Source organism: Eurypyga helias, unplaced genomic scaffold (assembly GCF_000690775.1).
Source record: "Eurypyga helias isolate BGI_N326 unplaced genomic scaffold, ASM69077v1 scaffold11110, whole genome shotgun sequence".
Classification (NCBI taxonomy): Eukaryota; Metazoa; Chordata; class Aves; order Eurypygiformes; family Eurypygidae; genus Eurypyga; species Eurypyga helias.
This window is the reverse complement of record NW_010226322.1, coordinates 48,602-62,532: the sequence shown is the minus strand read 5'-3', so window position 1 is coordinate 62,532 and position 13,931 is coordinate 48,602. Positions and strand designations below refer to the sequence as shown.

The following is a 13,931-nucleotide window of genomic DNA, read 5'->3' as shown; positions in this document are numbered from 1 at the left end:
TCAGCATCTCAGAAAGAGGGTGGTGAAGAGTTGAAACCAGAAGCAAAACACCAAGACAGTACGGATGTTGGCTGTAGGACCTTCACTCCTTTATTTAACAACTTCTTGTTCAAGTTCTGTTTATTTTTATGCACCCTTTGAAAACTGAGAGAAACCAAAAAATGAAAGTACCAGCAGAAGTGTATGAACAACCTGATCCCTAAACTATTCATATAAAAAGACATTTTGAAAACCAGGAAAAACCCAAAAGACTAAATGAAATTGAGTAGAGCTTCTACTGTGACAAACTGACCTGGGAAATGCTGAGATCAATATGGCTACAGGGATGGAGAATTTTACATAGATAGCTTGAGCTCAGTAGGAAAGGATTTTTCAGCCAAAGAAAAGTTTTACTATCAACACAAAAATCAAGAAGCATACTAGAAGACTGGTTTGGTGGAATTCCCCATAGTGACAGAAAGACTGAAGTGGGATCTCCTGCCATGAATTTATTTACAAAGGAGAAAAGAGCATGTCTAGCTTTTGCTTGAAAAGAACTATGTTCCAACTTTTCATTACTGTTATTGTAGTTACTGGGTACCAATACATTAAGGAGACTGCTGGCTTGGATTTTGTAACACACAAGCAGTTAAAATTTGATAATGCAGAAGACTGAGATTATACGTCCCCCCGTAGGATGTCCCACATTGGCAAAGGAAATTTCCTTTCTTAAAAGGAAAATGAGCCTCTCTCCCACCTCTCTATGAACCTGGAGCCAGCAGGTTGAGTCACAACCTCACACAAAACAACTAGGATGCCTGACAATAATTCTTTTGGCCATAAGGTATCAAAGAAATCATACGGCTGGATATATGTATGTCAGCCTCTTCAACCTTTTTTCTCTATCTCTGAATTCCAACAACAACAACAAAAATTTTGAAAGAATGATACAAAACTATCAAAATGCGTAACAAAAATTTCTAAGCGTCTCAAAAGGAAAGAGGAGTATGAAAAAAAGCATGACTTAAAAAACAGGCATGGGATATTCTTGAGTCTTGGTAAGAAAGCCACCTAGGCAGTCGACAACACCTTAGTGCAACTCCCTCCACGTGAACTTTAGTCTGCCTGAAATTTCACCTGTGCAACCTCAGTACAAGCTTATTAATTATCGTTATGTATGGGACTGAATTCTTTGTGACCAAAAAGGTGAGAGTTGAAAATAACAGGACTGGCATCCCACCACATGCCCCAGGCAAAGCAGGTTCTGACACTACTTTCAGAGACTAAACCTGAGTGGAAATACCCAATTTAAGTCCACTGGGCATTTAAAATTCAAAGAGTGCAAGTGATTATGCAAGGTGGTTACAGATGCGGATAATGAGGAGGAACAGCCTCAATTAGTCTAAAAGGAACTTTGATATTTTTTTTTTTACTTCCCAACATGAAGGCAAACTGATAGTGGACAAAGTAACAAAAAGATATAAACGAGATACCACCCCTAGAAGCAGTTGTCCTGAAAGCAAAAAGACTCTCAGGGGGATTTATGTCATACAGGTAGGTGGCAGTATTATATTACAACAAGGGGAAAAAACCCCACAAACAAAAACTCATCAGAAACTGGGACAAGTATTCCAAACTGCTCTTCCATGATTTTGTCATTAAGATAAAATAATTTAGACTTGATAATGATTTCTTGCTGTAAGTAGTGCAGTGATTTCTGTCATCTCTGGTAGGGGTAATTATGGCACATTTGTAAGATTTAGACATTTCCTTAAGTTAATGTTTACCACATCCCATTTCTAAATTTTACCTGATGCAAGTAAAAAGAAAATCCTTTTTACCACTTTGTGTGTTATACATAGGCAAGTCTCTCCCTTTAATCCTGACTATTATACTGACAAGCTTGGCTGATCAAGCAACACCCCGGTACATAGCTCAGCACTTCGCATGGACAGTTGTCCTTTCTTGACAGTGAATCACATTGTTGAGGACAATTATTCCCTTATTCCAAAACATTATAAACTGGAAATATTTGAGGTGGATGAAATATTTTGACCTAATTTAGCAAGCAATTTTTCCTTATTGTTCGGGACCTCCTGCAGCTCCTTAGGACAGCACACAGATATTTAGAAATGCATTACCACCTAACTGAATTGGTCACAATTCACCTTGTTTTCAAGAGAGAATACGAAAATAAAATCACTGGGTGAACCAAGAGTGCGTGTGTACGTGTGGCTTTTAGTAACTCACTGAAATGCTATCACAGGAACATGATCTAAGAATGGTTGGGTTTAAGTGTAAGGCTAAAAAATATCATTAGAAGACAGACAATTAGAAAAAGGGAAAACTCTAGCAATTTTTATATTTTTAATTAATGGACACCTAGTTGGTTATATTTCTTCTAAGCACTTACGACTCTCTAAGTGCTAGCAAAAATTTCCCATTAAAAAAGCCCTCACACACAACTTGTGACTTCTTTTACAGAAGAGTCATTTGATCATGCAACAAAGCCAGAAAGATGTGTGTGGTATCACAGTTCCTCACTTGGTCATCAATTATGTGAGTGAAGACAGAGCTGTGCCGTCACTCTAAGTTATCGGAGGTTGTAAAGAAGCAAAATCTGATCCTTATCTAAATCTTTAAGGAATAACTGAGTTAAAGGACAAGAAGTCATGAGCTATGCTATGACTTGTTTACAACAGTTTTTCAGGTTTGACCTCCCTTTCATATAAGTCCCGTAAAAACATCTAATTCTTAATTCAGAACACCAAAATCATCAGAAGCACTAATTTTCTATAAATTGCATGTGTGTCTCATGAACTGGGAAATACATTATGACTTTGGTTAAAGATGAAAAAATGCTACAGTTAGTGCTATTATAAGAAGGAAATGAAGAATAAGAATTAATTGGTGGGTAGCTATGGTATTCTGCCAAATTTTACAGAGGGTCCTTTTCCATTACGTATGAAATTTGTAATCGATTAAGATATTCTGTGCTACTTAAAAAGAGCACATATTAAGTATTCAACTTCATAAAAAGCACTGAAAATCTTTCTCCCCAAATATTTCCAGCTTGACAGAAGCAGGCAAAAAGCATTAAGAAATGTAAACACACAAGAAAATTGCAAATCCCACCTGATGATCCAAATATATGGCATTCCTTTGAAGGTGATGTGAAAGAATCTCATTCTAGCAGGCAGCAGTCAGGGGGAAAAAGGAAAGGGACAGAAGGTGCAGAATGCATGAAAAGAGCTTTAAAAGATGTAAGCTAGACAGTGATCTTTATGTTTTAAATAGAAACATAATGCTGCTTTTATCTGCCTATTTTTGGTGAACTGTTAACAAGTTTTGACCCCGAAACAGAAGTGATGAAAGTTTGCTATAAACCAGACTCAACTACTACGTTACATTTTGGTTTTACATACAAAATACAAAAAGCTCATGTAAACGTCTACTACACCGACAGCTATAAACCCTTTGATAAATCTGTGTTTTAAACATGTCCTGATTTTTGTACAGAGATTAAAAATAAGATTGTATCTGACATGAGGCAGTACAAACAATCAATTAACCTCAGGATCATCACGACTAATTTTGATTATAGGAACAATACCTTAAAAACCTTTAAACTTAACTACGATACATTTTAAAATATTCCCATGTAGTTTTGACTCAGCCAGTATCAAAAAGCTATGAATAAAGCCTCAAAGGGTTAATAGCAGAACATCACAAACACAAAGAACCAAAGTTATTCTACTCCCACAGCAGTCAGAAAATGCTGCACTCATGGTACAATGCAAGCTTTGATTAATGAATGACTACAGGTTAGTAAGAATGGTACATGACACACATTGCTTTATAGCTGACCTTTGGGCTGCTGGCCTCAAGTTTTAGTTGCATGAGCTGTGCTAGTGTGTGTTCCCGGATACTACTCAGTTCAGCTTGCTGCCGTCTCAGCTTTATTAGCAGCAGCGTGAGCTCCTCTGGCTGAAGGAGTGCAGTGTGAGAAGCCAAAGAGTAGAAAAAAGGTTAATCGGTATCCTAAACAACACTTAATTCAAATAAGGGTTCTTAGTATTTTTCTTACAAAAACTTTCTACACTTCTACGAGGAAAGAGACACATTTTTCCCTAAAATGGACCATTTTCAAATATATAATGAAGGGTTAACTTTTAACTACTCAAAACAATTGACACTGCAAATGCCTTAAAAGTAGAACATTCTCTATAAAGGACAAAAATAAGCGAGGGTTTTGCAGGAGAAAGTCTGTGCAGCCCTCAAACTTTTTCTGACGTGCACATCAAATTGATGATATTGACTTAAGTGAAAGGAGAGAGAATTCCAGCCCTCAGGATATCATTACCTGTACACGGACAGCCATTTGAGCTTGGTGAAAGAATCAAAAAGTCCCCTCAAGAAAATTTAGTTTCTAAAATGGTTCTTCAAATGTACATGTCAAAATTAAGAGTAAAAAATAATTTATCTCCCCCCTCCCGATAATTGAACTACATCAGAAACAATCACCTTTCACAAAATGAAACTGCATAACCGTGACAAAAATAATTTTACATTCCACCTTCCACAGGTCTGAGGCTACCAGTTAATTTATTGCTTTACTTTTATGACTAAGATGTACAATCCAGCCTTAGGAAGGGATGAAAAGCAGTATTTAAACTCCAAGATTATTTATATAATGGAAAGAACGTCACACTCAAATGGGTATTTGTCAGGTAATTCCACACAGATCAGTTTAGGAAACTCTACCTGAACCATTCCTGGGAACCACTTCCATTAGCAATTCTTCAAAGAAAACAAAATGCTTAACACCACAAGTATTTTTGTTATGTTCCTGTTTGCTTCTGTTTCTTACACTTCTCCAGAAGTCAGTCTTATAAGAAGTTAAATATTCATCCAGCATTTTAATTTTCCCACAACTTCAGAGTTGAAAAAAGCCCCCAAAAAACCCAAACACAAAATACCCCAACCCTAAAACCCTGCTTGCTCTCTCCCACAGGCACAGAATTTTCCCAAAGAAAAGAAGAAAAAAACCTCCAGAGAACCTAATATTAAATTATTGGAAAACGAATTCCAGTTTCTTAGAGTAAAGAAGAAAAGTCTCTGAGACTAAGCAGGCAGGGCTTTGAGCTCATACCAAAGCAGCCCACAAGAGGGAGCAAGGGATTTCCACATAGCTTCAGCTGTCAAAACCATTTGCTTTGGGGGAAAACCAACACCAAAGTCAAAGTGTCTAATGGCCAATCTTCCTTATATAGTACTCTATCAATACCTGGATTTAAAATACTTAATTTCAGAAAGTTAGTGTAAAAATCTAGACTGCTATACAAGGCACGTTCAAGTTCTCTCACAAAATCAGTGACAATGATTCAGTCTGGAAATCAACATCATTTCAAAGCACAAGAAAACTTATTTTTAGAAATAATAGAATTGGGAGTAGCATCTTCAAACAGAAGGATTAGTGAATGATTTTTTTCAAGATCAAAACTATTCTTGGTATGTTCTACAAAAGCCCAATTTTAGTGCATCAGGAGTAAAATATTTCATGGTACTTCAATGTTTGCAAGCAAACTTTTTTCCATAGAGGAGCCCACTGAACAGTAATTCCTGCCTCTGTCTAGACACTCAATGTTGTAAACATTTGTGACATTGCTGCAAAGTGCTGTGCTTTTGAGACAGCCCTCGGGACTCTTGCAGCAACCACAACACAAAATTTAGTTTAAAGAGCTACCTCCAGGTTTCCTCCTCTGGCCCCTGCAACACTTGTGCTGTGGGCAGGACTTGAGGTTTCTACAGGCAGAAGCTTGGACCTCCTTGCCCCCTACCCCGTCTCACGGGCCCAGCCCCAGCAGATGACCCCAGGAGAGCCGATGGGGCCACGAACCCAAGGAAACCTCTGCGGAAGCCAAGGCGCAGCGGTAAGGCACCAGCTGCCAAAGGCCAACCCGTACGCTGCGGAAGGTGCCAAGGATGCGTGCTGGGAAGTGCAAGAAACAGGGGGCGAGGAAGTGGAAGGATTTACTGGGGAGTTGTTGTCCACAGTAGGATTCAAATTCTGTATTCTCAACTCTTAACTGTCTCAAACAAATTGCAGACGGACAGAGAAAGATTACAGAGAGGAGACAAAATCCAGTAAATAAACATAGTAAATTTATGACAATTCCTTAGGTTTTGGCTGAGGCACGTTTCAATTAGGAAAGTGGACAGTATTTCACTAATACTACTCCAATCAAATAACTTCAATGAGAGTTCCAACTCTATCACAGGAAAATGGGAGATCTCATAAAGGACATTTATCAAATACAGTTTTAGCATCCTTAAGATTTAAAAAAGGTAAACTTTATTTCTAGGATTTTCTAAACCCTTAATGGAGAAATATGTGTTCCGTGATGTATTCTACCCTCTCCCAGTAATTTCTGTAATATATCCAAGAATATTAAAAAATACTATCTGTATTTATCAAAATCTGGAGTCAGCAGCTACACAATATTCTTAGAATTCAACGTAACCAGAGTACTACTTTATTTGCTTTAAAAATCCCTGATTATTTAAATAAAGGGTACATTTAATACAAGCTTTGAATAAGACTTCAGTGTTGCCTCCTCATACTTAAAGAATTATTAAGAAAAAAACTCATGTACCAAATAAAAATCCAACTCACTGTTTTGCCTTGGAGGCTCTGAGGAGTAACAGGCTGTAAACTCAGACCTGCTGGCATTGACCTTCTGTCAGGCACAAACACATGCTGTACAGGAATAAAATAGGACAGTATGATCCACAGTTATCTGAAGACTCAACAACTATTGAATGGTAAGAAATAATCAAGGCAATTTCATGCTCATGACAAATTTGCTATGATTTGTGCCAGCTTTGGCCAGTTATGCTCCCTGCTGATCTACCATCGAGGGCACTCGAGTAGGCTACTTCTAACTTCTAGAAATAACCAGTTTTCATCATTCATTTAACGAACGTTCCTCCCTCCCAGCTGTCACCCTAATCAAAGCCCATGTAAACAACAATTTGAGTTTTTCACCCATCTCTGAAAGCTGTTTAAAAAACCCTAAGATTTCTATATACATGGAGTTTAAATCTTAAATTTATCCTACTGATGACAGTCTTCTAACCACCTACCTCGTAAAAACAGGTTTGTGTTTCTGAGCTAATGGAAAAAGCTAGTTGTGTAATTAGGAGAAAAACCACAAAGCAAATAGCATGAAAACCTGAAGGTAAATAATAATCTCATATGAAAGATGCTAAATACGAAACGAAATACTAGCATGAAGTGTTCCACGAGGGAAAAAAGAGAAAGCAAGAGACAGCTGAGAGGAGAAGTAGGCACATCTTGTGCAGCACTGACCCAGGTGGTACTTCTCTGATTTGTGAGAAGCACTGATTACTAAATTTCCAGTGCATTTGAGACAAAGAATGTCAAAACAAAACGACTCCTTTGTTGATAAGGAGCTAAGAACTTTCTAAAAGGAAGACTTAGTAAACAACTGTGAGATGTTTAAGGTGCTTTAAGATGCAGTTAAATATTTTTTTTCCTGCATCAAGAGACAACCAAGAGAAAGATTTAGCAAAAACATTTAGGAGCATTATATAAAAACTCTGGTTTTACATTCAACTCAAAGCATCACTTTTACGCAATGTCCAATCTATTAAGAAAATACGCATAGCACAAGCATGATGGATGTACCAGAGCCACATATGGCACCCAGATTTACCATTCCTCCTTCTTCACTGGTAAAGACCAGTACAGTTATGCCAGTTGGGTGCGGAGGTTGTGTGCAAGCAGACTCTGATGGATTTAGCGATCTCCCTAATAACAACTCAAAGGGATCAACAGAAACCACCATACTCTGCTGGAACCCAAGGCAGCCAAACATGTGGCTGAAGAACAGAATACAGCATATGAAAACTCTGGGATTTTTCAGTCCTCTTAAGAGTTTTAGATAAAAAAAAACAGAAGGAAGAAAGACATTGGTATGTACAACAAATTATTCTGAAAAAAATGCTTATTGACTCATTTTCTTTCCTCTAGAATCCCAGTACCATGGACAGTAATATGAGGACAACAGGTTTTCACCTAGTGTATTAGAAGAATATCTTTTTACAACCTTTAGGTTTTTAAGTGCTTTTTAAAATCTAACCTTTCTCCATGAAAACTCCAATATAGTTTTAATCTTCATTATAATAAAACACACTACGGTGCAACGTGAGTTTTACAGTAACAGCACACTTTCTGCTAAAAATCCTCATTTATAAGATTTTTTTTAAACTATTAACATAAGTATTTTACCTTAGTATGATGCGTCCTGTGTCTGCGATCAATAGTTACGTCTCCCCTTTGCACTGGTGAAGATACTTCTGATCTGTAGGTCCGTTGCGGGGAATATCCTTGGAAACCAGCAATTGAACCATGAGAAGGTGAGGTGGGAATCGAATGCATGGTCTGATCAGAAATATTAATCATAGTTTTTGGGCTACTTAAAGTACCGTGTCTAGTAAGAGTTGACTGCTTATTGTAAAACTGACGCTGCTGCCATTCATAGAGCTGCCACATCGTGTCATCGCGCATCGACCTCCGCTTCTCTTCGGCTGTGACCGGTCCTATGGCTCTGTCGTACGCCGACGGCGTGACGCTGCAGAGGCTCTCCGGCCGGGCTTTGCTGTTTCTTGGCAGTGTTCTGTAGCCTTCTGGGTACCGGGGTAAAACTTGAGGTCGATGGCTTGGCATGTTTCTTGGTAACGTCTGGTATGAGATTATGCTGAAACACAAGTTTTCTTTTTATGAGTGGATAGCATTAATTTATGGCAACAGAAAGCTTTTCAATATTGGTTACATTTATCTAGCTAACTCCTACTTCTTTTTTCTTTTTAAATACTGTGTCACTTTAAGAATACGCAAGAAAATCAAGTCAAAGAATCAACTATACTGACTGAATGTACTGTAGCAGCTGACACTGGATCCTCTTTCTGATTAACTGTGTGATTATACAACTCATATTCCATCTTTTTACCTGTTTAACAGTTTAGTAGTGTCAATTTCAGATCAAATCTTCTAACGCGTCTACATGCTGGATAGGACAAAGCTTTGAAAGCTTAGAAGTTCTATGCTGTTTCCATACAAACCCATCTTAAATGTTCTCTTTTTCAAATGTGAAAAAAATCCACAACTGCTTCCCCTAAGAAAAGCTTGAGCAATTACTATGGACATCAAATAATTATGAATTTTTAATGCAGACCATGGAAAAGTAGAAATAATTTTCTTATGAAATTATATTTTGCAGTTGTGAAGAATAAACCATTCCATATCAGGTATTCATGTGAAACAAACAGCAATAATATTTCTTCATGTGATGACAACATTTTATTGCTTTTCAAATCAGACATGAATTCAAAGCCTTATTCTTTAATTTGTTGACACATCAAAATTCTGGAGAGCTCCAAGCATTTAGCAACTTTTAGCCTTAGTTGAAATGCAGAACTTTCCATACTGAGTATCAATGCATATCTAAGTATGACAAAGCATTTCTTGTTTTTTCAGAGGACAAAATCTAGGTCATAAACACTGATTCATTCAACCCTCATCTAAAATTCAGATGAGCACCTCTTAAAGCCTTTTTCTATTGATCACATCAATGATAGATGCTTGCCCGAGACAAGAAAATTGATCTCGAATTGGACATGATTCAGCCATCAGAGGGCAGCAGCTTCTCCCCACACCCCAGACTAACTCAAACTAAAACCCCTGCCACCACGAGGCACCAGAATCTGAACATGGTTTTGAATTACTTCAGTGCCACAAAAACACTTAAAAAATTACATAGGGCAAATGGTAAGGTAAACCAGCATTGTATATGTTAGATCCTTACGAAATAACTATCAAGGAAATTGAAAATGGTAAATAGCACTTTCCACTTAAAATAGTTGGGATGAGTATTCATGACCACCTTTAGTATTTTGGAAAGGAAAATTACTATAAAGAGCATCACATGCAAAATCTGTTGCAGTTTCTGAAACTTCCCAAGAATTAATAAAGAATTATCCCTACTTTTTAGACCGAACTGTTTTCCATCCTCACCCCACCCACCCTCCCCCTCCAAAAAAAATGGGAAATGGATTCTAAATACCCTCCTGATGCCACAAAATCTGCTTAAATACCTCCAAATTTCTACATATAACATATAATTCATGATAAAGGCTTCTCTCTATCTCCTAAACAACTAAGAGACTTCTGGGTTCAGTTTCTAGCTTTCAAAACACTATTTCAGCTTTCCACAAATGGGTACTGCAAGGCCTGGTATTTTCATAAAGATATCCAGCAGCTAGATGAATCTCTCTCACGGAAGCTCCTCTCCCGTTTTATTAATTAAATGGGCACAGTAATCCTGTTGGGTCCTTTAAATATCCCGGACAACTTGAAGAAAAACTGCCTGAAGTTCTTCATACGTAGAAATAGCTATTTGAAGCCTGCATGCAATTACTTATGTTCTAGAACATTTAGGAAGGTTAACATGACCATCTTCTTTTGGTCAACCATGAAAGCTTTGAAAAAGCCCAACTGCCTCAATATTAAGTGTTGTTTTACATTTGATACAACCAGAACAGATTTACAAATGGCCTAGTGATACCTGCAAAAGTGTCATGCATACAGATGCTTCCAAAAGGCAAAAGGGCTTCCACACGAGTGTACAGACTTAAAGACACCTTCAGAAGTTATCTCTAGGACTGGTGTTGGGCAGCAATGCTGGTTCTGGTGTTCACTATACGGGAAAGCAATGTTGCTACTGAACACTTCCTAGCTCCTCACCTCAACCTTAAGCTTAAACGAACTGGAGTTTCTTTCTACTCTAATTCATCAACTTCAATTCTACTTAAACGTCTGTCTCCAGCCCCCAACTGGCCATCAAAAAATAAAATTTAAATGAAACCACATTCTAAAGATATCACTATACATTCGGAATTCGGATCATTACTAAAGGCCACTTCCACACAAAGCAAGAAAGATAGCTTAAGGCCAATTTTCAGTTTGCTACTTTTATGTAGACCTGCATTTGAAAGCACACCCCTTGTGCTATCAGTGCCGCCCTTATCAGCAAGTGGCCTCTGTAGACAATAACAAATTACAGTAAATTAGGAACATGTTGTTAACAGTACTTCCCTCTAACTCCCACAATGAGTTCAGTTTCAGGGTTTATGTGCGTGTTCACAACGGAAAATGGCACAGCTATTCAAATTTCTTGTTTGGTTGTGAGTTTTTCAGTCCAGTTTTAAAAAAACTAATTGCATCAAAGAGCCTCCTCAGTTCTCATTATGCAAGCATGCATAATAAAACAAGTGTCGGTCGCTTTCTGTGCTGCCAGTTCAAACTTGATCAAACTATTTATGTTGACTGCTTCATGGAACAACTCAGTAACAATTCCTAATTATATTTAATGAAGGGCTAAAGACAACAAGGAAATGTTCAACCAGTTTTGGCAAGTGTGTGAAACTAATGTAAATTTCTCAAGTTTTTCCAAAACTGAAAAGCCTCTAACCCCATATTTTGAAATGCGCAGAACACACATATTCTGAACTTGGTTCTACCTTAAGCTCTGCTGCTCTGCCATCCATCTCACACATCCTGCCTAATTTCCAACTCTTCAAAATATTTCCTGTCATAGCATCTCCATTGCTTCCTATCTAATGTAATATTAAAAACCTTTATATTTTACTGCTAGAGGTGCTTGTCTGTAAGCCAGCCTGAAAGTGATGTCCCTACACTTTTGTCAGACAGAAAAATTGCTACCGGCACAAGATTCAATATCATTCACACGTAATTTTAAAGCTTCATGAATAAGCACTGGAAGTCAATATTAGAGCTGAGAGATGTTTAATTTCATGAGAACAGAAGCTTTAAGCTTCGAGTTAGTTACATTCCTATGACCTACTCTTAGGGAAAGCTTCTCTCTCTTGGAAATTAATGTTTATTTAAAGTTGAAAAGCTCCCTGGAATATTTTTGAAGAATTTTAAATAAAATATTATTACAAGAATTTGGGAACAAAAAAGCAGAAGACTGAGCAATTTCAAGAACAGATTTTAAGAAAAAGAAATGTTGTGATTGATGACACCCTCCCTCTGCTATGATAGAGAAATTTCTAACTCCCAAAAGCGTTTCTGACCATTTTTATTTATCGAGTTATTAATATAGTTTAATTTATTAATAATCACTCAACTATCAATACCAGAGAAATTTTAATAGATCTGTTCTGAGCAGTCATCCAGGCACTTCTTACAGAGAAAAATGAATTATACATTTATGTCATAGAGACAAGGAACCTAACCAGGACACATGTCTAGGTATTACCTGTTAGAAAGCCTAGAAAAAGTGGGGGGGAAGAGAAAAAAAAAGAAAGGGAAGGTACTTACCCTCTTGCTTCCTCTTCTTGTCCTTTTCCTCTTTGTATTTTAATCCACTGTTCCAACTGCAGCATCGAATTAGTTCTCTGCATAACTCGCTCAGACTCCATATGTGACTGAATGGCATTGTGCTGAGCTCCATCCCCAGTGTCTGCCAGGACAACACCAACTGCTTTATTCTCAGACCCGTTCAAATGAACCGGTCTGTAGTGTCCAGCCTGAATCGTGGTTATGGGTAAAGTCCTGTACTCCGATCCCAAAGGATTTAGCTTTACACTGTTAATTTTTGTTAACGGTTTATCATGCCCAACTTTCTGGAATCCGTATTTTTCGGCTTCCAAAGCTTTCTTCTCCTCACTTCTGTTCACTTCTTTGTTTTTCTGGTTATTTTGTGCCTCTGGCTTAATTAGCACCCGATGGTTTGAAATATTATTTGCCTCTCGAGGTGGTGTATTTTCAGTTGTTAGCTTCTCTATTCTGGAAAGGAATATATGACAAGCTGTAATATCCACAAAACATTCATTAAAAAATAGCAATGAAAAGTGTTCATCAGGGTTCATTCAGAGAATTCCCCGTCCAGGTATTTTACACCAATATCTTGTCTTTGAGAGAAAAATCCAGGACATATTTTCACCATAATCAAAGACAGGCTGGGTTTTTTTTTTTGTTGTTGTTGTTGTTGCTGTTGTTTTGTGGGTTTTGGTTTTGTTTTGTTGTTGTTGGTTTTCCTGTTTATTTTTTGTTTGGTTGGTTTAGGGTCTTTTTGGTTGGAGACTGTGTGTCTTCTGGCACACTACTCTATTTCTTTAGTATTTTAAAAGCTATTATAACAAGGGTACGTTTTTTAAGCCGACTTCAGCTTAAGACCCTAGAAAAAATGTGCACAAGAGGAAATAAAGCCACAGCCTATAAAAGTGGATGTTCAGTTCCTGGAGGGCTGGACATCCAAACACTATAAATATTCAGTGGTTCTGGAAGTAAAGCTTCCAGATGTCAACAACCTGAAATTCAGATGATTTTTAAAGCCATCTTTAAAATTGGTAGGAGATTACACTGCTGACCAGCGTGTGATTCACATTACTGCTGAGTTTATCATATAATGATCTCCTTTAAAGAAAGCAAACAACGTCTTATGGTCACTGGCATCAATTAGGTTTCTTTGGTATGTTATCACTTCGGCTGGCATACATTCTGTGGAAAATAACTGTGGCTTCCCTAATTTTAAGGGAGAAAATTGCTGCTGACTTAGGGAACTGTACCAAAAAAATAACGGTATTTTTAGAACAGTTACTGCTTTAGAGTACTTGCAGAAATACTCAATGTACCCAGTCCTATTAGCTATCTTTTTAAAATTTCAAAATGTCAAGAAGCTGTATTTGTTCCATACTGAGACATGAACTGGACATACAGCTCAGACAGTGACTTTTTTTTCCCTCCAGTTTACAAGAAAAAACACACAAAACCCCTAAAATATTTCGATCAACATTTTTTGGTACAGGAGGGAAGAAGATTACTTTTTTTTTTTTTTTTTACT

At 37.4% G+C, this 13,931-nt stretch overlaps 1 protein-coding gene across 1 annotated transcript in view; it reads right to left on the bottom strand.

Moving 5' to 3' along the window:
* Positions 1–13,931, bottom strand: part of PLEKHA5 (pleckstrin homology domain containing, family A member 5) — a 66,844-nt gene that overhangs the window by 31,034 nt on the left and 21,879 nt on the right. The window contains exons 7-9 of the mRNA XM_010152668.1: positions 12,407–12,874; positions 8,294–8,762; positions 6,656–6,739 (exon numbers count right to left, since the gene is read on the bottom strand). Coding sequence (XP_010150970.1) covers positions 6,656–6,739; positions 8,294–8,762; positions 12,407–12,874 — 1,021 coding nt within the window. The remainder of the gene's footprint in view (positions 1–6,655; positions 6,740–8,293; positions 8,763–12,406; positions 12,875–13,931) is intronic.